At 43.3% G+C, this 25605-nt stretch overlaps 1 protein-coding gene across 12 annotated transcripts in view; it reads left to right on the top strand.

The window, feature by feature from the left end:
* The window catches only part of HMBOX1 (homeobox containing 1), a 123401-nt gene that overhangs the window by 71312 nt on the left and 26484 nt on the right, over window positions 1-25605 (top strand). For all 12 annotated transcript variants that reach the window (XM_064709967.1, XM_064709963.1, XM_064709966.1 and 9 more), the window contains 2 exons: window positions 1235-1345; window positions 9017-9170. In XM_064709967.1, coding sequence (XP_064566037.1) covers window positions 1235-1345; window positions 9017-9170 — 265 coding nt within the window. The remainder of the gene's footprint in view (window positions 1-1234; window positions 1346-9016; window positions 9171-25605) is intronic.

Below are 25605 nucleotides of genomic sequence, written 5' to 3'. Positions count from 1 at the left end.
ACAGCACAAACCCAGTGATGTTAAAAATCTGGTTGGTGCAAACCCACCTGAATATGATACCTGAGAGTCAAGTTGAGACATTCTGAAGTTAACTACCTTCAACACACCAAAAAAAAGCATAATAAACCCCCACTTTAGAAGTGGTAAAACCACAGGGGGCCGTTTTTCATGAGTTAAATATGATGATGAGAGCTTATAAAACCTTGATGCATCTCTAGAGGGGGGAGGTAGTTTGGGTTCTGTGTGCAAACCAGCCTCTACCTGCCCGGGTGATTTCACCAAGCAGGTGGTGGCACAGGTGGTGTTGGCAGTATATTGGTACTTGGAGCACCTCCTAAAACTTCACTGCTCAGGAGAGTTTGGATGTTGTTAACCTGTTCTGATAGCTGAAGGGCCTTGTGGAAAGCACAGGGAGTTCTGAAGTAGTGCTTCAGTTACTCAGCAAACTCTACATATTTTACATTTTCAGGTGAACCTATTGCTGACCTCTTCATGCACTTCTAAACCTCTCATTTTATTTAGCTCCTCTGCTGGTCATTTTTTGCCCTTCGTGCATTGAGCCTTCATTCCCCGGTTTGGGAATAACTGTATTAACTTCTAGGAATTTTTTTCTCCTTCTTACAGTTTCCTTAGAACTCTTGCTTTAAAAACTGCAGTGTTTTGTCCCTGATCATGCCTGGGTACCTTGAGCTTGGCTCCTGCTTTGCTGACAGACAGCTGCTCTTTCTGGGTTGTTTTGTGGCTGTTCTTACAGCTGCTGACAGTTGGTTTGCTCCATTTCTGGGCTGATGTGATCTATATCACATAAACTGTTTTCTGTGTTTATCTCTGTTCTTATTCAAGCACTGAATGATAAGGATTTCCTAACAATCATTATTTATATGTAATAGTGGGGAAGGGACTTGTTCCCATTTCACAGAATCAGAGAAGGTGTGGACAATTCAAGTCTACGATAGCTTTGGCTTCCCAGCTTTTCCCCTCTTTGTTTTGGGGCTGATTATGCAGATTCCAGAGTGTTCCTTGAGTGAGGTTGAACAAAATCCCAGGGAGAAATTCAGGCAGTTTGGGACAGAGCAGGGAAGCATCAGCTCTGTTTTTTCTGGGATTGAAGCATCCCAGGTTACTGGGCTTTGCAAGACACCACCTTTTATCAGTAGATAAACCACTTTTAAATGTTTGGTAAAGAAGAAATGTTCTCTTTCTCTCTTTTTTGTTCTGTTCTGGTTTCTCACAGGTATCAGTCAGAGCCGGATCTCCCATTGGCTGTTGCAGCAGGGGTCGGACCTGAGTGAACAGAAGAAAAGGGCATTTTACAGATGGTACCAGCTTGAGAAGACAAATCCTGGTAAACAAATGCAGCCTGAACATCTCCTGCTGTTTATTTACAGAATGGAAGCCTTTTGTTTATTAGCACTGATAATTCACTTCTTGGTTTGGGGTACTCCAGAGGTTCTCGCTTTGACCAGGTTAATTTTTTTTTTTTCCATTTCTTCTTTGGGAAGAAATCTGCTTTTTGCTTTGCAACAAATGATGCAGAGCTGCCTCATCCAGAGCTGTCTGTCCAGCTCCTCAGCCACAGATACCTGCCCTGCCCTCCCACCGCTCACTAAATCTGGGAATCAGCAGCAGCAGTGAAGTTGTAGTCAGTTAATGTGAAATATAAGCTGAGGCTCTTCAGAATGAACAAATAAAAACCATTCATAATGGCTGCATAATATAAAGTTGCAGCAAAAAACCCCGTACACTTTGTCAGAGAGGATCTTCAGAGGGTTTTGGGTTGGATCTCAAGCTCATGGATGGGATGTTGATAGTTACAGTGATAAGCTGGAGATGTGTCTTTCAAATCCCACCTGCTTCTCCAAATCTCAAAATAGATCTTGAATACAAAAAGAGAAGTAAAGCTCCTCATTATCTTTAACTAACCAGCAATCTTCAAAATCACAGTTGAATTAATTTCCTTGTATTGTTCTTCTCCATAGATTTTGTTTGACCACAGTTCTTATTTTTCCCTTTTAACAGTTTTATTGTAAAGATCAAAATATTTATGTTTAATTTCCTTTAAACATTGGCTTGATTAAATTAACTGTGTAATTGTTTTAAGGAATTTAAAACTCAGCTCTCTAATGTGAACTTGGCTTCAATATCCAGAATTCTATTAAGAAAAATTCCAGGGGAATCAGAGCCTCAAAACTTGTGCTTTGTGTGTAAACTGAAAATCAAGAGGCTCCAGCTGACAGTTGGCCTGAGAATAATTCAGATTTAAGTTGGGTGGGTTGAGAGGGACAGCTAAGTCTGTTTTTTTCTGTTAAGCATGTTGATGCTTCTTTTTCTTAAAGTTGTTTTAAAGAGTAAAAGTGCCAAGAAGCCTTGATTTTTGCACCAGTATCACTGGTTGGAATTGTGATGCTGAGGATCCCAGAATTCCTGGGTACAACCATCCAGTGCCAGCTGCTTGGAAAGGCTGAGGTTTTACCCTACAAAGTAACTCCCTGACATTTCCCTGTCATGAAAAGTGTTGCCTCCAAAATAATGGAGAAAACTTGAGAGTTTTTGGAAGGTGTAAAAACCACCAAAATCCTCTCCAGATGAAACCTGTTGTGTGGATTTTTCCCAGCCTTCCATCCTTTATTTGCAGTATCACACGAAGCTGTTTAGGAAATAATATTTTGTGCTAATAACAGAACCCTTTTCGACTTGGCTCTAAAATCTTTACTTCTTCCTCTTTACCTTCTTTTTTTTCCCATATCTATAAGCTCACATCATCTTTGTCCTTTTGCTCTTGAGAGGTGTCTAAGGAAAACTTTCCACATCGAAGATTGTGGCTGAATTTGAAATGAATCAACTTTAACTCTGCTTTTCTTTAGACATGGAAAAACTCCTTGAAGAGTGGTTGTTTGAGTGTAACCTTTTTCCCAATAAGAGATCTTAAACAGCATTTTCAAGGAGTGTAAAAGGCAAATTGTTTCCTCTGCCTAAGCCCAGGGACTATTTGGATGCACTTAAATTCCTTTTAGAACCAGACAGCACTTGGTTTCTTTTTAGAGGCTGAAGCAGAGGGAGGAACCTTCAGTTTTCCTCTTGCTGTGGGGAAAATCTACCTGAGGAAAATGGAGATGTATTTATTTATTCATTGTAGGATAATCCACTGCTTTGAGTTATTGCCATCTGTTATATTGCAGGTCAGCCCAGGTAGCCAAGAATAATTAGCAGGGATATGAACAAGTGTGTAAAGGGAGGTACCAACCTTGTCCAGAGAATCCTGGATGCAAATCACTGTTACAAAACCAATCTGGAGCTGAAGTTTTGACTACTACTTAGAGTATCCTGTGATTAGTAGACAGAGTAATGGGTTTGGTGTCCTCTTTAGAGCCAGAAAATGAGGAAATCATTTCCCAAAAAATGATGCCACCCTACTCTCTGTAGGGTGTGAAAGATTGTCCTCTTTGGAAGAAACTTGGGAGATGAAATGACTGCCATGGTTTTTTGTCTAGTTTCTAGCTTACTAAGGGGTGGCTTTTTGTTCTCATACATCCCATCTTTTCCAGTTCCAGCTGCTGGGAGGGAAATCTCAGTCCTTTGAGAGAAAGTCAGGTCTGTGTGCAGAGGGATCTGCAGGTTTGAGTTATCAGAGGGCAAAGTGAGGCTTTTGGGAACTATTGGTTCCCCAATTTCTGTAATTCCTTACCTTGAAAAACTGGATCTTCAGAGTAAATCCATTTTTTGGACTGAATTTGTGTAATAATGGAAAGAAAACCTAAAACTGAAACAGTTTTGCAGGACTAGGGACAGCAGATGTAATCAATTTCTAAACTGTGAAGGGAGAATAGTTTGGGAAAGGACTGGAGATCTCTGGCAGACTTTCCCTTGGCTGTGCAAGTTTTTCTGTGCAACTTGTAGAATTCACCTTTTATCTCCCTTTCCCATCTCCTGGGTACAGGTGAGATTTTTTTCCTGTGGGTGACACCCCTGCCTTGCCTTCAGCTCCTCACAGCAGCATCTCTCTTTTACCGTGCTTATATAAGCAAATTATGACTTACAATTATATCAAAAGAGATTTATTTCTCTTTTTTTTTTTTTAATGTTCTTTAAATCATCCACAGGCAATGCTGCATCTGCCAACCAAAGGATTTGGTGCTGGGGAGCCTTAGGGCAGTTTTAGGGCATTGCTGCTGTTCAGATACTGATCCTATATGGACAAGACTCAGCAATTCCATCCCTTCCATTCTTTTCCAGCTGGCTTTGAGCTCTTGAATGTGCTGTTTGTTATTTGCCTTGGTTTGACTGCTGGTTTGCTTGGGCAGTTTCTGCATTTCTCCTGTCCTTGGTGTGGTGGGTGTTCAGACAGCACCAGACTGGAATGTTGCAAAGGAGACTTGGAGTCTCATGGAACAGGAGAAAAACACCCACTTGTCCCACTGTATGCAATAATCTTGCTCAAAAAAATGTCTTAATCAATGTTTTCTTGGTAGGAGTGATGTCAGAGTTAATGGCAATGCTGTGAATTCCAGCCTGCTACTGATTGTAAATTTTTCTGGAAGGAGTTGCCAGTTAGGGTGAAAGGCAGTTTTTTTGTTGGAGGGAAGAAGTAAATGCTAAATGCTGATGTTTAAAAGGTCTTTATTCCAATTAATAGGAATGCTTTTCATTTAGATGGAGCTTTTTTTCCACACAGGCACCACTTGTCTGTCCTGGGTTTTGTGGAGGACTGAGAACATTCTGCTAATAGATAAATTTTATGTATTTCAGAAACTGATAGTGCTGCAATGTTCTCACTATTTTTTCAGGGCCCAAAGGTTTTAAATAAATATTTTAATTTTTTTTTAGATTGGTAGTTGTTAGCCTGATTAGTTTCCCTGGCACTGGATGTTGGACAATGTGGGAAGTTTGTGATGGAGTAACTTCAGCTTGTCTCTTGCCTCTGTGTAGTGCAAACTGAAGGTGGCACCTCAAAATGCTCTGTTAAAGTTACAGATGGATGCAAACTGCTGCCATTTAGGGTGGGCATTTATTTCTGCCACTCTTCTCTAACAGGAAGGCAGCTGTGGTCACCTTGGAGAGAACCATGGGCTCTTCTTCCTTGAACAAAAGGGAAAACAAAAGGGAGTTATTATCAGGATGCGGCATCTCTGCTGTGTTATTTTCATAGTGGTTCTTGTTTAGCTGTGAAGGAAAAGCCAACCCAAAATCAGGGGCTGTCCCACAAGGTTTTCACTGGGAAAGGATGGTTGGAGATGTGCTGTTCCACAGAGCTGCAGAGCAAACAGTCCCTGCTCTGCTCCTTCTCCTCCCCTCCCTGGGCTCTGTAAGGGAACCTTGTGCTGCTGCTGGTTCCAATCCAGCGTGGCTCACGCTGACCAAGGGGTGTTTATTGTGTGATCTGGGGTCAGCCTGGCTAAAAAAACAGTGAGGCATCTGTTCTTATCAGGATAACGTACAGCAGGTACTTGCTGCAAATGAAAACTTGCCAGGAAATGGTTTCTTGTGGCCGGGAGACGCCGGAGCAGTGAGTGCATGGGATGGATGGGGAGCAGTGAGTGCATGGGATGGAGAGCAGTGAGTGCATGGGATGGATGGAGAGCAGTGAGTGCATGGGATGGATGGAGAGCAGTGAGTGCATGGGATGGATGGGGAGCAGTGAGTGCATGGGAGGGGAGCAGTGAGTGCCTGGGATGCTCTTAGAGCAGCTCCCTTCACTTCAGGATGGGGTCTGGGATATTCAGGCCTTGGCCAGGAGGAATTTGGAGCATGGAGAGAGCTGCATTCCAGTTGGAGAGCACCTCCCCTGCCTCCTCTCCCCCAAACCTGCCAGCAGCATCCTCAGTCACACAAAAAATTCACAGAGAGAAGGCAGTGCTGTAGGAAAAGGTGCTGAGCACTGGCAGGGAGTGAGAGCTGTCTCCTTTCATTTCTGTGTGTGAAAGGAGCTCTTCCCAGGCGCTTCACCTCTGCACCCCTCAGAGGTGTCTTGCTGTTTGATGCACACACTGAAAACCTTGTAGTGCGTCTTCTCCACTCTGTCTGCTCAGGAGAGAAGTTTCACTTCTCCTTAAAAGCTGTTTGAGGGGTTTAAAAAAAGATTCTGAACTGGTGACTAGGGTGGAACTTGCTAAGTTATAAAGAAGTGGGGCTGGGTGGCGAGAGTGTTGTGATGGAATGTTGGAACAGCAGAATAAACGGGAGCTCAGTGAAGAGAGGGAGATGAGGAAAAGCTCCATAGGTTCCTTATCAAATGTGCATGTCATAAATGATAAATTTGGGTTTGAAGTAATCTCATTCCACCCCCCTGCCATGGGCAAGGACACCTTCCATTATTTCAGGTTGCTCCAAGCCCAGTCCAGCCTGGCCTTGGACACTTCCAGGGATCCAGGGGCAGCCACAGCTTCTCTGGGCACCCTGTGCCAGGGCCTCCCCACCCTCACAGCCAAGAATTCCTTCTAAATATCCCATCTATTCCTACCTGCAGGCAGTGGGAAGCCATTCCCTGTGTCCCGTCCCTCCATCCCTTGTCCCAAGTCCCTCCCCAGCTCTCCTGCAGCCCCTTCAGGCTTGCAAGGGGCTCAGACCATCCCATGTTCCCATTTTCCACATGTTCATCCAAGCCCATTTTGGGCCTCTTTATGCATTCAGGTCCTCCTCTCTTGCTGTGTGGGGGTACTTGCTTGTAATTCTCAGCATATTCCTCTCTTATCTGCTGCTGATATTGATGTTACCCCATAGAAAAGAGAAATGGCTAAATTGATCTAGGAAGGCTACTAAAACAAAAAAAGTGTATTATATGCAGTATGTGAACATACCTGTAGCAGCAGCAGAAAATTTATGCTTTCGATGCAGATTTTTTTTCTACCTTTGTCTGAAAAATCTCAGGCAGATTTAATAGAAGGATTCTGCACCTCTTGGCTTCATGTGAGGTTTCACTGATACTCCTGTACTCTCTTTCTGAAATCAAATCTTCAGCCGAGTAAAGTATATTGCTAGCACAATGCAGGAAAACCTAATTTCTATTCCTGTTCTCCCCTGTCTCTGTAAAATTGTAATTTCTGATTTTTTTAGAAGTTTTTGAAGTGTATTTAAAGCCTGGCAACTTGATAGCCACCCAGCCCCCTAAACTGTGCAAGTAGCAGAAAGACTAGATAAGGAGCTCTCCTTGAAATGGCCTCCCAGTAAATTGGCACTATAGGAAATATTTCATGTTTCAATGGAACCAAGTAATCTGTGTAGGCTCGTTAGCTGAGAATTAGGGAGAGGCACCGTGCCTTGTGTGTGCAAGGCAGAGATTGTGGGCTTCACTTCCTACTCACTCCTCCTGGGGAGCATTTGGAAATTATTTTAGGCTCCAGTACCTAACACAGATGCAAGCCCCTGGCAGGGAGGGAAAGACTCTGTGTGCATTTCTGAAAAGGAACACGGCCAAGTGCCTAAACAGCTCATTTCTTGCTTTTTAGCTCGAGGAATTTGTTTATTGGTTAAACTCTTGGGTTCCCTTGACCCTTTCGCTCCTCTGTGTATTAGAGAAGCAGTGTGGTTGCACTAACACTGTGTGGTTTGATGATTAAATCCCAACCATTCTGAGTGAGCCTGAGCACCCAGAGGGGTTTCACACCCTGCTCTTGAGTGTGCCCAGCCCTGTGAGCAGGGCTGCTGCTTCTCCTGGGTCTGCCCAGGCTGGCTCCGTGCAGGAATTCCTGTCAGCTTATGAGATATAAATGGTGCTTTATCTTTCCATACAACTTTTTTTTTCTATTTCTTTCGTATTTTTTGCACCCTAGAGCAGCTCTCTCTTCCCTGCAGGGGAAGTCACTGAGCACAAAGCTGTCCTTCAGAACATACCCTGGTTTCTGTCCTCGTGTCCTATCCCAGGTTCCCATCCTCACCAAGGGATGTAGGACAGATCGATCTCCCAGTGTTGTCTTGATTTATCTTGATTTATTAGCTGAGAGGCTGTTGTGGAAAGGATCAGGGGTAAGTTTCAAAGGGGCCTTTCCTGAAGGCATCTTGCCAAATCCTGCCTCATGCCTGATGCTCTCCAGCTCAGACTCAGGGAAAGGAGAAAACATCCATAGAAGGGGAGCAGGAGAGGAAGGTTGTGATGTTAATTTGCTTTCAGTGCCTTTTTCAGGCACCCTGGCACTCGTGAGCCCACGTTTGTCCAGGCCACAGGGTGTGTTTCTGTTGGTGGAGCTGCTTCAGGTATTTCCCAAGCTCTTCAGACACACTGAAATGCCTTTGGTATAAATTTCCATTTTGCTTCTTGAAGCTACTGTATAATTAAATAGAAACTGCTGTTTCCTACTTTGTGACAGCTCAGGTGGCAGCACAACCTACACGAATCCCAGCTGGGGCACAGCTCACCCTGTCTGTGTGATTCTTTTCCTCTTGGTGAAGACAGGACAGATTTTGCTAAGTGCCCATCAGCTCCTTGGATTTCCTTCTACCCTGGAGGTTGGGAAATAGGAATTCTAGCTGGCTTTGTGTATTTTTAGGGTGTCTTTGATAATACTTTATGGTTTTTTTCCATTTGAATGGTTTCATCAGCTGTCTTGTCTTTTTTTTTTTCACGAGCAGGAGTGAGAGGATGGGCCTGACTTTTTACCCTCTGGGAAACCCAGTGTTTATTGTCCTTAGGGGCTACACTAAGCATGAGACCTGCTCCCATCCCAATAGAAGGAAACTGCTGTTTCCTACATTGTGACAGCTCAGGTGGCAGCACAACCTACACGAATCCCATCTGGGGCACAGCTCACCCTGTCTGTGTGATTCTTTCCTGTTGATAAAGACAGGACAGATTTTGCTAAGTGCCCATCAGCTCCTTGGATTTCCTTCTGTCTTGGAGGTTGGGAAATAGGAATTCTAGATACTTTGTGTATCTTTAGGGTGTCTTTGATAATACTTTATATCTTTTTTAGTTTGAGTGGTTTTGAATGGTTTCATCACCTGTCTTTTTTTGTTTCACAAGCAGGAGTGAGAGGATGGGCCTGACTTTTTACCCTCTGGGAAACACAGTGTTTATTGTCCTTAGGGGCTACACTAAGCATGAGACCCGCTCCCATCCCAATAGAAGAGCCAGAATGGAGACAGACGCCTCCCCCAGTCACAGCTACCTCTGGGACCTTCAGACTACGGCGAGGCAGTCGGTTCACGTGGAGAAAGGAGTGCCTGGCTGTTATGGAGAGGTATGTGCTGGCTCTGAGGGGGTTTGGACATGGGGCTCCTAAAGCCAAGTTCTAAAGGGCTTTTCCCTGCTCTGGTGAACGCCAGCAGTTGTTTCCATGGATGTGTTGTAGCCTCGTGCAAGCCTGTAAGAATTGGATTTGTGATGGTGGAGTGGGAGGAGCTGTTTTGCCTCTTGTGTTGTTTAAAAAATTGTAACACTGCTCTGGGCAGGAGCTCTTTATTTTTGTACATCATGTCCTTAGCTCAGTCTGAGCTTGTTGGTGTTCAGCTCTGTGCTTTTGTAGAAACTTTTCCACTTATCCTGATCTAGGCTCTCTTGGGAGGGTCTTGCAAGCTCTTTCCATTCTGCATTTCTCCTTTCCACTTTCCTGACTTGTGTCCCTGATGCCTCGTGGTGGTTTAAAGTGGATACTGGCTGTAATTGTTTGGGATGCAGAACTTTGCCTCATAAGCAGAAGATTCCTGGTCCAAAAAGGCTCTTAGAACCCTCTTACAGGAGCTGGGAGCAGCACAGAGCAAAGTGGATCTTTCAAATCCATATGCAGAGTGGCAGGTGACCATTAGAGCTCCCAGCTCTCCTCTCTGAGCCTGAGCGTGCTTTGCCTTTCCCTCTCCTTACAGGAATGTCTCTTTTGTGGATAATGCTGTACAGTAGAGAAGGGCTGGGGAATTTGAGTGTAGTTTAGGGTTGAATGTTTATTTCTGTCCAGGGCTAAAAGGCTGGGAGGAGTTTTTCCCTCTCTGAGAGCGTGAGGAGCCTCCTTTCCATGGAAGGACTGGATGACTGTGTGTGTTACACTCCTCTGGGGTCTGCATTCCCAGTGAGATCTCAGCCAGCAGATTTGTAGGATGTGTTTTTACCATTTCTTTAATGCTTTCCATTCCTCTTGCTTGCATGGGGGTCTTGGGAACTGATGAGGAGCAGGAGAGCCTCATTTGCCTGAGCTGAGGCTGAAATCCTGAGCTCCCTCAGGAACACAGGCTGGACACACTGCTGTGTCTTTGCAGGTCTGGAACCAGTAACTTAAATGTTTGTTTGCCTGTTCTGCCCTGGCACTGATATTTTATCTGGCATTGATATTTTTGGCTTTGCCTGGATGTTTCCCCAAAGGAAATAATGTAAATGTTTAAAATCTGTTCTGCTTTGTTAGACCCAGCTAAGGCAATGCTCTGTGATCTGATGGTGTGTTTTTCTAGTGTCCCCCTCCACAGAGGCAGAGCAAGGGGCAGCACAGGATCTTCAGCACTTTGAAATGCTTGTCTGACTGTCCTGATTGTGTGTGCAGAGGGACAGAACCACCACAGCTCTGTGTGCCTTCAGGGCAGCACCATCCCCGATCAACCCTCTGTGTGGGAAATGCTTATTGGGAGTGGAGTTAGAGGTCTTGGGGCATGGCTGCTTTTGGCATGGCTGCTTTTGGGCATGGCTGCTTTTCTTCCTGGTTTCTGTCTGGTCCAAAGTGCAGTAACTGCTGTTATTTGCTGTTTGAACCCTGATTATGCCTCAGACTCCTTTGCTGGGGAAACTGCTGATAGAGAGCTGAGCAAGCCACCCTTTCCTCATCCACCTCCTCCTCAAGCCAGTCTCTGCTGGGACACTCTAGATATTAAAATTCTGGTGTTTTAGTGCATCTTTTAGAAAGGTGTGAGATTTGGGTTTGGGTATTGAAAGAATCAAGTTGGTCTTGACACTGGAAATCATCCAGTTGTGAAATCTAATTTTTTTATGAAATTCTTCTTGATATTTTTCTCTGTGTCTTGTTCTCTGTAAGGTCTTTGCTGCCTGGGTTTTCTCCTTATTCTGCTGCTGCCACATTGCCTTAATCCTGGTTTTTAATATTAATTTGCCAAGCCCTTGGTCACTGTGGGTGCTGGCTTTCACAGCCTTGTGTGGGGTACTGGGAAGCAAAGCTGAGGAGTTTTACTCGAGGCAAGAACACAGTAAAAGTGTTGTGTGGCAATAAAGCTACGCCATAAAGCAATGGGGATATGGTTGTTTAACTGTTGTGCTTTAATGGGCCTCGTTGAGCTGTAAGGATGAGCTGGTTTATGTGACAAATTTTGAAAGAGTGGAAGAAAAACGCTCTTTTGGGAGCCCTTGGAAAAGAAAATCACTAGTTTCACTTACAGGGCACTGGAGTTTTCCAGGCTTGGCCATGATATGACTCATAACAGCAGCAGGATGAAGGTAACCAGACCCCTCTGGCCCGAGCAGATCAGGTTTCCCTGATAGCCCGGGGTCAGGAATGAGCATTTGGCCACTAAAATGGTGTTTGGCATTGCCTGTGGGCAGGTGCCATTTGTCTGGTAATTTGCGTTTTCCTCTGCAGGATTAAGTTTTGACTCTTAAGTGGAGGTATCTCAGTTTAATGGACTGTTTTCCCTAATGAAATTCAACTTTCAGTGCACTGAGTTTGTGTGTCCTGCAGCTTCTGGCTCTGATGTTGGTGCACACGAGGATTTGGGCTCCTGGTTTGGAGCTGCTGCTGTGGGAGCCTCAGGAAAGTGCTCATTCATTTGGGCTGATACCTGTCCAGGAAGGAGAAACAGAGATCCAGGAGACAATTCCATCCCACTAATGCACTCAGAGGAGAGCTCTGTGCTCTCTGTCCTCTCTGGCTGCCTCCTGCAATTAGAACTAACTTTGATGCCTTAGTTTAATGCCTTTAGATAAGAGGGTGGAATCCAGACCTGAGTGGAATCTCTGCAAAACTCCCCCTTCCCTCTGAAATGCTTCTGTGATGCTGTATAAATATTTTTTGGCTGAAGATGGGGGTGTTGACCTGCTCCATCACTTAATTGTGCCCCCTGCTTTTGCTTTTGTCTTGGATTCAGTCAGTAAAAATCATAGCTGCTGAGAGTTCATGTGTCAAGCCAGCTGAGAGCACTTCAAGGGAAGAATCTGAAAGTGATTGCAAAATTTTGAGGGATTTCTTTCTTAGGACCAAGCACCAGTCAGGATTTCATCCATGAACTGATGAGAAGGGTGAGGGTTGAAGGGCAGTTTCTCTTTTTTAAAAAAATATTTAACTCAACAAAAAAAAAATTCCAGTTCAATTAATTATTATATTGGTGCCAACCTGATAGAATGAAGATTAGAGTTAGGGCCATATCCTGAAATGTCTGATGTACCTGAGGGTCTGAGTACAGGGTATGTGTATTAAATGAACTAATTGGTTTATACTGGACTTCCAGGATGCTGCTTGTGGTTTCTGTAATTCAATTCTCCAGCCTTTACTGCTTTTTTGGAATCCTCCCAGGGTAGTTTATTAATCCCTGCTCGGAGATTTTTTTGGACAATAGATTCGGGTCTCTTCATCCCTTTACTTTTTATTTTTCTGTAGATATCTCCCTGAATATTTATGTTCTGAAGGTTAAGAGGAGCAGTGGTTCCAGAAAGTAAAGTTCTATATTTAACTGCAGACTAGGTGTGGTTCAGACAACTGCAGTGCTACTGATGCCAACCTTGACCTGTTCTCTTCTGGAGCCTCCTGCTCGTGGAATATGCTGAGTTTTGAGTGTGTCGAGGTTGTTGTGTGGCTTTGCCCTCCTTTGGGAGCACAGCTAAGACTGCAGGAGTCCTTTCTGTGCAAACCTGAGGTTAAACTTGAAAGCTTCTTTCTGGTTCACTTTCGTGTTCTTTTTTTTGTTACGTCTTGTCCCACAGATAATGTTGTGTTGTTTTTTTTGTTTTTTTTTCTTTTCTCTGCTTTGCTTCTTCTTTTCAACCCCTCTCATTAGAAGTATGAAATTGAAAATTTCCCTTAGGGCTTTCTCTTTTTTTAATGAAGCTGTGTTGTCTTGTCAGTCTATTTTTTTATTATTATTATTTTTTACCCACAGTGATTTATGCTTTTCTTCTTGGAAGCTGGAGTTGAGGTTTATCTTCTTTTTCAGGCAAAAAAATAACTAAGATTGGCAGCAGAATCAGTGATTTTATACCCATTTTAAGGCACTTTTCATTGGGGCTGTTAAAGACTGAGGGGGGGGAGTTGAGTGTTGTTTTTTAAGTATATGCTTTATCAAAAGATTAAATTAAAATAACTGTAAATTCTGCCCTAAACAAAAATGAATAATTCATCAGTTGAACGTATTTCAGTTTGTCTAGGGAGCAGGGGCTTTGCTTTCTGGTTGAGGGTTATTTGGTTTGATTTTATGGCTCTGGATTTTTATTTTAACACTTGTCTGTGCTTCTGAAGCTTCATTTGTAAAGGTGCATTTAGATTAAATAAGACTGAGATGCTATAGATCCCCATCATCCCTGTTTCATAGGTGGCAAAAGAGAGTCAGGTGTTTTCGCTTGGCTTTATTCAGAAGAGAAATGGGTGTAGATTTCCCAAGATAGGGGGGTACAGTTTCGTGCTGCAGCTGAGCTGAATTAACATTTTGTCACCAGCTCATCCTTAGGTGTTACCCTGCCTCGCCACCCTTCTCAGTTCCTCCTCCTCAGTTTCCCTGCTCCTGCCACGCTGGGCTGTGCCAGAGATGTTTCTTGTCTGATGGAAATAGCAGCCAATTCAGCCTGCCTCAGGAAAAATAAATCCTTTTTATTTCCCCCTGCGTTTTCCTGAATTGTTTTGGCTTGCTGTGCTGGGGCAAAGGACAGGAATGCACAGCTGGGAGCACCAGGAAGGGCAAGTTTAACAAAAAGATGATGATTCCATCAGTTTGGAGTTGTTTGATCTGCTTGGTTTTGTTCTGATTTTGTTTGGTTTGTGTTGGGTGAGTTCCTGGTTTCTTTACAGGCATGGTTGTACTGGAATCATGGCAGAGGGGTCCTTTGATTTTTCAAGGTACAGGAAAGTGTTAGGTCCATGAGGATTAGAGGGATGGAGCACCTTTCCTCTGAGAGAATTAGGGCTTTCCAGCCTGGAGAAGAATCTAGGCAAAGCTTGGAACACCTAAAGGGGCTCCAGGAGAGCTGGAGAGGGACTGGGGACAAGGAATGCAGGGACAGGACACAGGGAATGGCTTCCCACTGCCAGAGGGCAGGGATGGATGGGATATTGGGAAGGAATTCCTGGCTGTGAGGGTGGTGAGGCCCTGGCACAGGGTGCCCAGAGAAGCTGGGGAGTGTCCAAGGCCAGGCTGGACTGGGTTTGGAGCACCCTGGGATAGTGGAAGGTGTCAGAATTGTAACAAGATGAAATTTCAGGTCCCTTTCCAAGTCAAACCATTCTGTAATTCCATGATTACAGTGGCATCACTGCCCAGCTCTGTCTGATTTAACCATTTGTGGTTTTGTTTCCCTTCCAAAGCTGAGGAAGGTCATGTCCATGCCGAGACCAGTCACTGCTGCATTCCCATCACTGTGCTGGGAGATTTTCCCTCCTGGAAGAGGCACATCCCACCCTGATCCTGAGGCAGTGCCCTGGGCATGGTCCTGGCCCCCAGTGAGATGAGGCCTGACGTGCCTTATTAGAAATCCTTCCGACTGTGAAAGCGCTTTTACTGCAGCTCTCCTGAGCGCCGGGGCTTCCACGGCTTCCCTGGGGACCACGAGAGCTCTATTAGCTCCTGAAATTCAGTTAGGAAATTTTCTTAGTTAATTTCATCCCATTACTCTTAGTTATGTCTTCCAGCAGAACCTTAATACCGGCCCCATAGGGGATCTAAGTTTCCTGTGCAAGGCTTTGGAGGAGATTTAAGTTTGGGATTCATTGCGTTTCTCCCTTTCCAAGCTGACAGCAGAGCAGGAAGTAATGTCCTTTGGCCCCTTCCATTAGGCTGCTACATTGTTAGAAACAGAACAGCAGCTTCTCATCAATATAACCATGGCCACGGGTTGGCTCGGGAATGCTGCTCGTCTTTCCTGGGTTTGCTGGGAATTATCTCTGCTGTCCCTGTGACCCTCAGGTGTCCTTGAACCTTTTGGGGACTGGTTGTTCTGAGCTGTAAAATATCCACTACCAGCTTAGGAGATGAGTCAAGCCAAGGGAAAAGTGCCAAAAGCCTCTAATTCTTGGGTTACCTCTAATTCTTGGCATTAGGAAAAACTTCCTGACTTCAGGAATGGCACAGCACTAAGCAGGTTATCTACAGCAGCTACAGAACATTTCTCAGCAGCAAATCAGCTGAAATCTGTCAGGATGGCTCTGAGATACTTGATCTTAATGCAGAGAGAAACATCAGGTGATTTCTTTATATTTTTTCCAGCTCTTTCAATCCTGTCATAAGGTGTTTGTTAGTCAGCAACTTCCAGGGGGAGATTCAACTTCATTAAATCCTTTGAGATGCAGGGAATGGGGTTTTTTTAGGATCTTTGCTGTTTGTGCTCCTGAAATGCTTCGAGATCTGAGAGAAGGCACTTTGCAAAGGCACCCAGCAAAGTTCACTTCACCATTCAGACACAGGCAGGATCATGTGGCTGTGTGAAGGTTCAAGTGGTTTGGCTCAGGGTCATTGCTCTGTGTCTTCATAAAATGCAAGAGCAGCCATTTTCTGCTTGGCACACAGGATCTGCCTTATTTTGCATTAGATCAAGCTCTGTTCCCTCTCAGACATGCATAATATACAAGCTTCCTATTCTAATCAGCTGTAAGCAAATCCCAGTTGTTTGGCAGATTGCAGGCAGTAAAATAGAATGCAAGGATGTCTGTCCAAAGCCTCACCAGACTCTGGTTTCTTCAGGGATCCAGCACCTAATGAGTTATTTTGCTTTCTAGAGAGCTCAGGTGCTTTTTTGTATCCTTTGTGTTCTCTCTCTTTTTTAAAAAATAATAAAAGATGATCTGTGGGAGGGGCAGCTCCTTGCAGCAGACCTCAGATAAAATTCTCGTGTCTGCCAAGGTCAGAATAACTGAAATCAACATTTAGAAAATGCAACTTTGTCAGTCTGGTCTGTAACAGCTCTGGCTGCTGCAGCAAACCCACATTTTAGAAATGAGAACTCTCCTCTGGTCCAGATACTCTGCTGCAGTTGCGATCCTCAGTGTTCTGTCCCCCTGCTCATGAAGGTGACAAGCAGGATCTCATCCCAGCTGATGATGGTTGTGGTGTTTATCATTCTTTCTACCTCTGCTCTCCATCCTGTGCCTGGCTCACACCTGGCCAGCAGCCATGTGGCTGTGGACAAAAGCTCTTATCTCCTATCCTGTATTTTTAATCCTGTTATTGCAGCTCTGGGCGTTCTTATTATTCACATAAATATGTAATTCCTTCTAAATCCTGCTAAGGTCTTCAGGGTACTTCTGGAGAACTAATTATACCTAGTTTCATTTTAAATGCTAAAATGTGTTTAAAAAGTCAAAGGTCCCTTTGGCATGAGTATCATGAGAAAGAATAAGGCAGAACATTGCATTTATCCAGGATCATTCTGTGTATGTGCTGCTATCAATGTGCTGCTCGTTTATCTCCTCTCTGAACTTAACAGTCACTCTCTTATCTCTTCCCAGACACCAAGGCTTCCCTTGCCTCTAATAATATTAATTGTCACTCTTCTCTGGACCTTTTCTATTCTTACATTCAATTTCTGGTGACCTGGGGCAGGTGAGTGGGGACCCAAGCAGAGCTGATTTCCATATTTCCAGGGTAAATATTCCAGCTGAATCCAAGTCCTGTTGTTCTCTGACCTCCAGCCTAACAACTGTTTTTTTTTTTGCTGATCACTTTTGTGTATTGACTGAGAGTGTCTCATCTTGGAATATTCTTTCCTGAAGAACTACCACTGATTTAGACCTGGTCATGTACATGAAGAGTTAGAATTTGTTCTTTTCCACGTGCAGTGCTTTGCTCAATGCCAAGATAACAAATGAAGTTCAGTCGTGGGAGTGTTAATTGCTGTGAATTTCAAAAATACCAGCTTTATTTGTATCCAGTATAAATAATTCTCCTTGCAGAACTTTATTTACTGTAACTGTTAATGCCAGTCGTTCTAGGGCACAACTTGTGTGAGTCAAGGGCTTGTGCTGCGTTCATACACAGAACCTCTTGCTCTTTACAATCATGTTGAGACCTCTAGATGCTGCCTGCTGTAAGGACAGTGTAAAAATAGAGGCTTGGTGCTGTGATTTCTGTCTCTTGGAGCTTTCTTGATTTGCCTCAGTCCTTCATGGTGTTGTTTTTCCTGTGATTATCCTGTTTAAAGGACATAGAAGGAATTGGGAACAAAAAGCTTGTATTAGTCAGCTAAATTGTTCTTTTCTCAGGTATTCTAACGTGGATTCTGGAGGCAGGGAAAGCCATGACAAACTTGTCACACAGACTGTGTGAAGTGGGCCCTGGCAAGTTCAGGCTGTATTTTATGTGGTTGTTCTTAATGTTTGGGCTGTCCAGAACAGCTCCAAGCTGAGGGAAGAGTTTCCCCTCCCAGCAGGATTCATCCAACCCCTGTGTAATGGAACAAACCCCCTGAAGTGAACCCAGGACATTCCTCTAACTACCCTGAGTGATTTGAAACCCTAGCAAAGAACTCAAAGACCTTGGCACAAAGTCAAAAACACCTGTGCCTTCGATTTTGGTCCATAGAAAAAATTACCAACTTTGTGTGAAAATTTACAAGCCACAAAAATTTGAGTAAAATAATAGTTAATTTGTCACAAAGTGAAAAAATAAAATTTTAAAGTTTTAGAATGGAAGTTCAAAAAACAAAATAAAAGAATGTGAGCGTGTCCTGTTCTTCTCCTTCTTGTCCTCCTTCTTCTGCTAAGATGGTGACACTTTTTAATTAGTTTAAAATAAAGACAAACTGTCTACCATAAGTAATAAATATTGGAAAATTATTATAAATAAAGTACACATAATTCATAGTATAAAAAATTAACACCACCCCAAGGGCAGTGGCTGTGCCACAACCCAACCTGCTAAACAAATCTCAACAAGTTAAAGAAAGATTGTAATAAATAAGAAAAAATAAACAACCCTGAAAAGCAAAACCAACAAATCTTGGCTTCTTCAGTCCCAAAGCTGAAAAAAACCCCCAACTTTCTAATACCTTGGGGGTCATTTCAACCACAAAAACCCAAAAGTGAATGACAGAATTAAATTCCTGAATGGTGTGGGGAGTGTTCAGAAGGAATTCGGACCAGGCTGGCACCTTGTCACTCTGCTTTGCTGCAGCCAGGGCTTTGCTGCTCCTGTCAGCAGGGAGGATCCAGGAGCACCACCCAGCCCAGACTGGGTTTATAATTTTAATTTCATTTAAATTTAATCCCAGACAATAGGATTTGCCCATTCCTGCTTTCCAGAGCTGTGCAGAGCCTTCCTGCTGACTCTCACTGCAGCTCAGCTCTGAGCAGAGTCCAGCCCTACCTCCCTGAGCCAGAGGAAATTCCCTGCCATGGACTAACAGATGGGAGGTCTTTACACAAGTAATAAAGAGAGTCATTGAGTCATTACCAGAAGTGAGGGAGGAAAATTCCAAAGTCAGACTCTGAAGTTGTTGCATCATGTATTTATGGGCTCTTGGTCAGACTGTGGAGCACTTTAAAAATGTTGAAATGGAGCACCTGAAAAAATGTTCTATCAAAGAACCATATGGGCTTTAGCCACAAAAGTCATTACCACATCCTGCATTATTTTTTTATTCTTTTGGGTGGTTTTTTTGGGTTTTTTTTTTTTTTTTATCCAGGAGGATAACCCAGCTTTCTTATTTGTTTGATTTTTCTTTGGAACACACATAAGTTTTAATTCATTTTGAATGCTTTGCTGTGTGTGAGGAACTCTGTCAGCAGCAAAGAAGTTCCTTTTATAATGTTTTTCTCTCTGGATAGGGAATAGCAGCATCCCCATCTATGTCAGGCTTGGCCTTTTTGGTGCTTTTGTTGCATTGTATCTTTTGGTCACAGTGACTTCACAAGAGCTGATCTTCCCAGCTGATGATCTTTTTGTGCCTGTGAAGTTGTTGTTCCCAAAGTGGGTGACCTTGGCTGCTGCACGGTTAAATTTCTGTTTGGTTCTTGCCCTTAGGATTCTCTATTACTTTTTATGGTGCTTCAATTCCATGTATTGATGTGGCTTCTGACTTTGGTCTCAGCAGATTCATCACCATGTGCAGACTTTCTGTCAGGATCATTAATGGGTTTTGTTTTTGAGATGCTCCAAAGATGATACTTGAGGAGTATCCTGATTGTTGGCTTCAGTGCCATTATTTTAATTTTTTCAGCCTCTTCTTAGTTAGATGTTTCCTTTCTACCCCATCTCATAATGATAATGAGATCTTATAAAAATACGAAATAAGAATTCTTATAGTAATTATAATCTTTGTCTTTTCCAAAATCATTAATAATTTCCCATTTGTCACTTTATCGAATACTTTACTAAAAGTCCAAAAATGCTAAAAATAATTAGTTTCTGGTCAACAATTCCTCAGTTGTTTTTGGAGCTTTACCACCAGCACTGTTTAAAGGATTGTCCCCAGGAAACTCGGCTGATCTGAGTGAGGGTGACAGTGACATTTAAGAGGAAGCACATGGCAAAAACCATGGCTTAGGGCAAGGAGCACAAATCTTGGAGTGAAGAGCTGTGGATTGATTTAATCTGGTTTCTTGGCTCTGTATCTTCTAACTTTGCTGTTCTTCTACCTGTAAATTCTTGTAATGATATTAAAGAGTAAGGTGAAAAAAGACAATTTCGGAATACTTTTAAAGGATTTGGTGATCTGGGTATAAAAAGTGCTCTTGAAATATGAAACATGATGGATGTTGGTAAATGAAATAATCTTTTGAGTCTTTAGTGCTTATTATTTACAAGATAATTATTTGCTATCCTGTAGGCAAAAAAAAAAAGAAAATAGTAAAAAATGTTGGATAATAAATGCAGCTCTTTCCCTCTGGATGGTGAATGGTCAGTGAACAATCTTTAGCAAATAAAGAAAAAGATGTTGCTGCTGCCAGGTTTGAGAAATATTCTTTAAAGACCCCAGAATTCCCTGATGGCTTAAAATGTCCCTTAAATCTTCTTTTTTGCTGTGTTGTCTACGAAGAACCTCCTCAAGTTTGTCTTGGCACTGTAGTAGTTTGATCCACTGGCATTACTGGGTTCATTCATTATTTCTCATTTTCCTTTGCTTCTGTCCATCTCTTGTGTTGTATTTAGGTGCAAGGTACAGAACAGATTGATATTTAAAAATTAAATACATTTTCTGCTACCTGGCTGTACAACACTTAATGGGATGACAATTTTGGCCCAAATCTTGGAGATACTGGGTGTTAGGAAAATTATATGTATAGAGGCCAAAGTCAGATTTTATTTTAACTTTAGGTGCTGGATATCCAGGTGTAGGATAACTTCAGGTGCTGCAGGAATTGGCCTTGTCTGTGGAGTCCTGGAGGATCCTTTCATTTAGCTGAATTAATTTTTATTTTCTGAAAATGCAGCAGCAACTGGAGGCTCTGCTGAGCTGAACCAAGTGTGGTCTGAAACTGAGAATAAAAACTTGTGGATTTTTGAGGGAAAATGCTGGTGGTGATGTTGGGAGCTGTCAGTTTATACTAAGATCAACCCCAAATTTCATTATTAGTGTTTTTCCTCTCCTGGAGGCCTGGGACAAAGGGAGGCTCCAAGATTCCCATCCAGAAGAACTAAAACCTTACTGAGGCTGAGGTGAGGAGAACCTGAGGGACCTTGGTGCTCACCTGACGTTGTTTACACACATCCAGTGTGGTTGGTGGTGCTCACAGGGGTCCCGGGATGAGAGAAGAGACCAGAATGTTGACTCCATGTTTAGAAGGCTGATTTATTATTTTATGGTATATATTATATTAAAATATACCAAAAGAATGGAAGAAAGGATTTCATCAGAAGGCTGGCTAAGAATAGAAAAAGAATGATAACAAAAGCTTGTGTCTGACCAAGAGTCTGAGACAGCTGGGCTGTGATTGGCCATTAATTAGAAACAACCACATGGGCCAATCACAGATGCACCTGTTGCATTCCACAGCAGCAGATAATCATTGTTTACATTTAATTATTGTTTACATTTTGTTTCTGAGGCCTCCCAGCTTCTCAGGAGAAAAAATCCTAAGGAAAGGAATTTTCATAAAACGTGTCTGTGACACATCCAGGGCTGAGCATCCCACTAAAGCAGAGTTTTGAGGCAGGGATAGGCTGTTCTAGGAATACCCAACCAGATGAGCTGAAAACCAAGCTCTGGCTCTGCTGAGTGGAATATTTTGTTCCAGAGAGCAAACAAAGATGTTCTGAGCAATGTAAAAACTCAAGTTTTGCTATTAATTTATGTTGCCATATAAAGCCTTGGAATCCTCTGTTGTCCTGTGAGTGGTGTGTGTAAAACCCTCGGTGCTGATTAGAGTTTGTCTGGTTGGAATTGTGGGTCAGCAGCAGCAGAACAGCCCTTCCCTGTGGGTGGGCCAGGAATGATTCCTGCAGGAACTCATCCCTCCTTGGAGATGTTTCACCCATGGGCTTGACCCTTTGCTTGTGAGGACCAGATAATCCAAAATACAACTGAAATAAATAACTCTTGCCCCGTCGCACGTTAAAAAATTGAAGATGAGATGTTTATTTCACAGTTGTTTGCAGAAAGGTTTTGTTTATCACTCACAAAGTCCAGCGGATTTAATGCACATAAATATCCCTGCAGCATGGAGGTCTCCATTTAAATATTTCAAGTAAATAAAAGAGAACAAGAGATCCTGTTATTCATGCTTAGATGCCTTGTTAGGAAGAGCTTTGAAGATGCTGTTTGCTTGCACAAACCAGCAGGACAATTCTCACTTTATCTTGTCTCGATGTGTTGGTTACTTGCTGGCTTCAAAAATGTCCACTTTTATTTTATGAACAATTTAGTGAACTGTGTTGGCTTTGAGAGTCTGGTGGTGCCAGTAAGTTTAAGGATAAGTTAAAGGATATTCAAAACCTCAGCTGTCAGTGTCTTCAAGGTGCCTTAAGCAAAAAGTACCTGTGTGTGTTTCAAATTGCTGCAAACTCCAAATCTTGCCATTCAGGAGAGGCCTGTTGTGTAATTTCAGAAATGCTCTTATCACCAAATCCAATTAGAAGGAAGAGTAAATCGCCACCTCGGATGTCTTAACTATTCTTTTTTTCAATTGTTAATTATCTCAACAGTAGGGTGCTAGAGATTAGGAGGCACAGATTATCTTTTGCAAGTACAAGGCTTTCAGAGCTATTATCAATTAATTCTGTTTCTAAACAAATTTTAGGATAATATGAATAGCTTGATAGGATTGTGGTCCTTGAGACCACTGTCAAAATTCTGAGAAAGTGATGTTGAAAGAATGAGAACCTCGTTGTTCTGTCAGCTTTGAAGGTCATCCAGCTTTACCCACTCCCGTGCAAGGTGTATTTTTGGCATTTTAATCTATGTGGCAGAGGAGATTCCTGCTAGGAAACATCAGTGAAATGCCTCTCTTGGAGTTTAGACAGCGACTTGTAAAGCCAGAATTGAGAGTCAGCTCTGTTGTGTGAGGGTTTTTAATGTGTGCTGACATGGCTCTGGAATTTATGTATGCAGACACGTCCTGAGCTGTGAAATAATTTCAGTTTCTCTCTGTCTGGTGCTCTAAGTGATCTAGTGCTGGTGAGATCTCTCCTCTAGATTTGCACTTGCAATGAAAAGAAATCCAAGAATGAAACATTTCTTAGAGTGAGAGGCTTAAAAGCTGTGCTGTCCCTGGACAGAGCGTGGCCAAACCCTGGGCCTGAAAGGTCAGGTGGGGAATGAGAGAGACTTTTAAAAATGAGGATTTTTACAGTTTGTTTCCAAAGGTGATATAAAGTTATGGTAGATTCTGCATTGGATGAATCCCCAATTTTTTTATGGTGTGACAGGATATGTGTGTAGGTTGGACAGATGATCTGGGCTTCCAGAATTTCTGAGAGACCTCTTGTCAGTGCTGTAGGAGAAGTCAAGCTACAGTCCTGCAGTGGTTTCTCCATTCCTGTAATTCCATGGAGCTGTGGAATCCATTGGCTAAATGATGGTGCTGTGCAAAAAACAGCAGAGAGCTGCAGCCATCGTGTTTGTCAGTGGTTTTTTTTCCTTAAATTTTTTTTGCTGCTTAGGTCTGGTTGAGCTGATGCCTCAACTGAAGTTCATCCAGAGAACTGCGCTTCCCATCCTTGCCTGGTTATGTTTTGCAGTACTGGGGGAAGTTCTCAGCCCCATCAGAGTTTATCTGTGGAGGGGATATCTTTGAGCTTTAATTTTGCTGTCAGAAATAAAAATGACTTTATATCATGGGTTTAGTTGACACCCATGTCGTTACTAGGGAATCAGTAGAAATATCAGGAGATAAAACTGGTGGTGTCATCTGCTGACCTCACTGAGAGTGGCATTAGTGATATTCTTGGCCAGTATTTACTGGGAAATAAACCAGTCATTACACTTTCTGATGAGATTATGCTCTGAATGTCACTCCTCTGACAGTCTGTCTCATGCCACGCTGAGATAAGATCTCAGGCACAGATGACAGACTGACTTCAGAAATATTTCCATTGATTTGACAGCCTGAATAATAGTTGTGCTACAAGCCACAAAGGCTGGAACAGTGACCTCTGGCTGCTGGGTGATACTGGGGTGATAAATGCACTAATGAGAGATAAATAGGTAACTGCGTTGGAGTGTTTTCTGTACCTTGTCAGTGGAAAGCAGAGGAACTCATGGCAGGGAAACCAGATATGGAGCTGAAATTACAGGCATCTTATCAGAGCCAAAGGAGCAGCTTTCACCTCGTGTATTTTGAGACACCAGAGAGTTTGGCAGGGAGCTCCATCCCTGGGGACAGTACAAGCTTCTGTTCGTCCACAGGGGTGGGAGCTGGACAGTTCTGCTTTTCCATCCCTCTCTGGGCTGGTGGCCCAGCCTGTGGCTCTGGCTTTGCTTTCAGCATCCCTTGGGAGAGGATCTTTGGGAAGGAGCTGGGCCCAGCTGCCTTTTCAGCCGTGTCCTCCCGCCTCCCTTGGCTGCACAACCGCTGCTCTTGGCACGCGTGGGGAGCTGGACCAGGGAGGCAGCTGGGCACAAAGCATTCCTGCAGAAAGGGAATGAAGGAGAGGATGGGATCGTTCCCTTTGCTCTGTGATTAAATTGTGTTAAGCTGGACTGCAGCCTGAGTTTTGGGGAAGATGAATCTCCCATTCCTGGAAGTGTCCAAGGCCAGGTTGGACAGGGCTTGGAGCAACCTGGGGTAGTGGAAGGTTGTGGGAACCCATGGAAGAGGGTGGGAATTATAGAGGGTGTTATAATTGCCTCCAGCCCAAACCCTTCTGTGACCTCTTGGTCTCCAAGAGAGGAGTTGGAGCCCCAAAAGAGTGCCAGGATATTTCACTTGCAGGTGAAGCTCTCACAGGGGTGGAAGGCGGAACCCAGGGATGCAAACAGAAAGAAATGAATTGAGGGATTGCAGCACGTCTGCTGTTCTTCAGTGAATATCCATCTGTGTATTCTTACCTCCCATTAATTGCAAGGTCACTGATCCTTAAGAGAGGGTGATCTGTGTCCCCATACCTGAGTGACCTCACCTGAGAGTGACTCAGCTGCAGCAGCACTGTCAGTTGTTCCCTGCAACACCTTTGAGCCTCTCCACTCCCACACTTGGAAGTTTTAACCCTTAGATCCTGCTGTAAACTAAGCATTTCCTCAACTTGGGGTCTTTTGATCAGTTTTGGCGGGTTTTATCTCTTTCCTTATCTGGAAAAGCACCAACCCCGCCCATCCTTCCGTGGTTGTCATTTCAGACACTTCCCTGGCAGCTGCAAAGCTGATAGGAAGCAACAAAACTTCCACTGTGGATTATCAGGAGCACTACTGAGGCATTGCTTAATGCATCTGATATCTCAGCCTCGAGAACAGAAAGGGAAAAAAAAAAAAAAAAAGATTGGCAGCTATTGCAGGAATTCAGAGAGGGGCACCTTGGTACAGAGCTGGGGGGAGACTTCTCCTTCCATTACAGAGCCCTGGGCTGAGATGGATTCCCTCTCCATCATTGTCCTAAGCACATTATCCCTGAAAGAAAGAGGGTTTCTCTGAATCTGCAATTTTTCTAGGCTTCAGTGTTATTGAAATGAAACGGCTTCAAGGATATCTACATCCTTTACCATCATATGGATTCTCATCTCATGTAAATTATTTGGCCACTTTTCATTTTAATCCTCCACTGTCATTTTCTACAAAAGAGATCATTTGGTTTCTTCATGGAAGGTATTCAGCTGACAGCTGCCCTTTGTCTAGAAAGCAGTGTGCCTTTGCAGGAGTTACTTGTGCCTGCTCCTTTTCTTTTTTTTCCCTTCCTTTTAAGTTCATATGGCTTCATATTTTTCATCTGTAGCTTTCAGAAACTTTTCAGACTGTGCACAGGTTTGTGGCTGTGAAGGGAATTTCAGACATCTTGCATTCTTTCCCTGTGTACCTGGCTGATAAGAAACAGAACTAGAGGCAGAATAATTAATTTACTGCAAGAAGAACTGTAGTCCAAAAAAATCACAGTGTTTTCACAACTTCTACATGAGCAGACA

Source organism: Zonotrichia leucophrys, chromosome 3, assembly GCF_028769735.1.
Source record: "Zonotrichia leucophrys gambelii isolate GWCS_2022_RI chromosome 3, RI_Zleu_2.0, whole genome shotgun sequence".
NCBI classification, from domain to species: Eukaryota; Metazoa; Chordata; class Aves; order Passeriformes; family Passerellidae; genus Zonotrichia; species Zonotrichia leucophrys.
The sequence above is the reverse complement of the archived record's forward strand: the minus strand, read 5'-3'. Positions and strand labels throughout refer to the sequence as shown.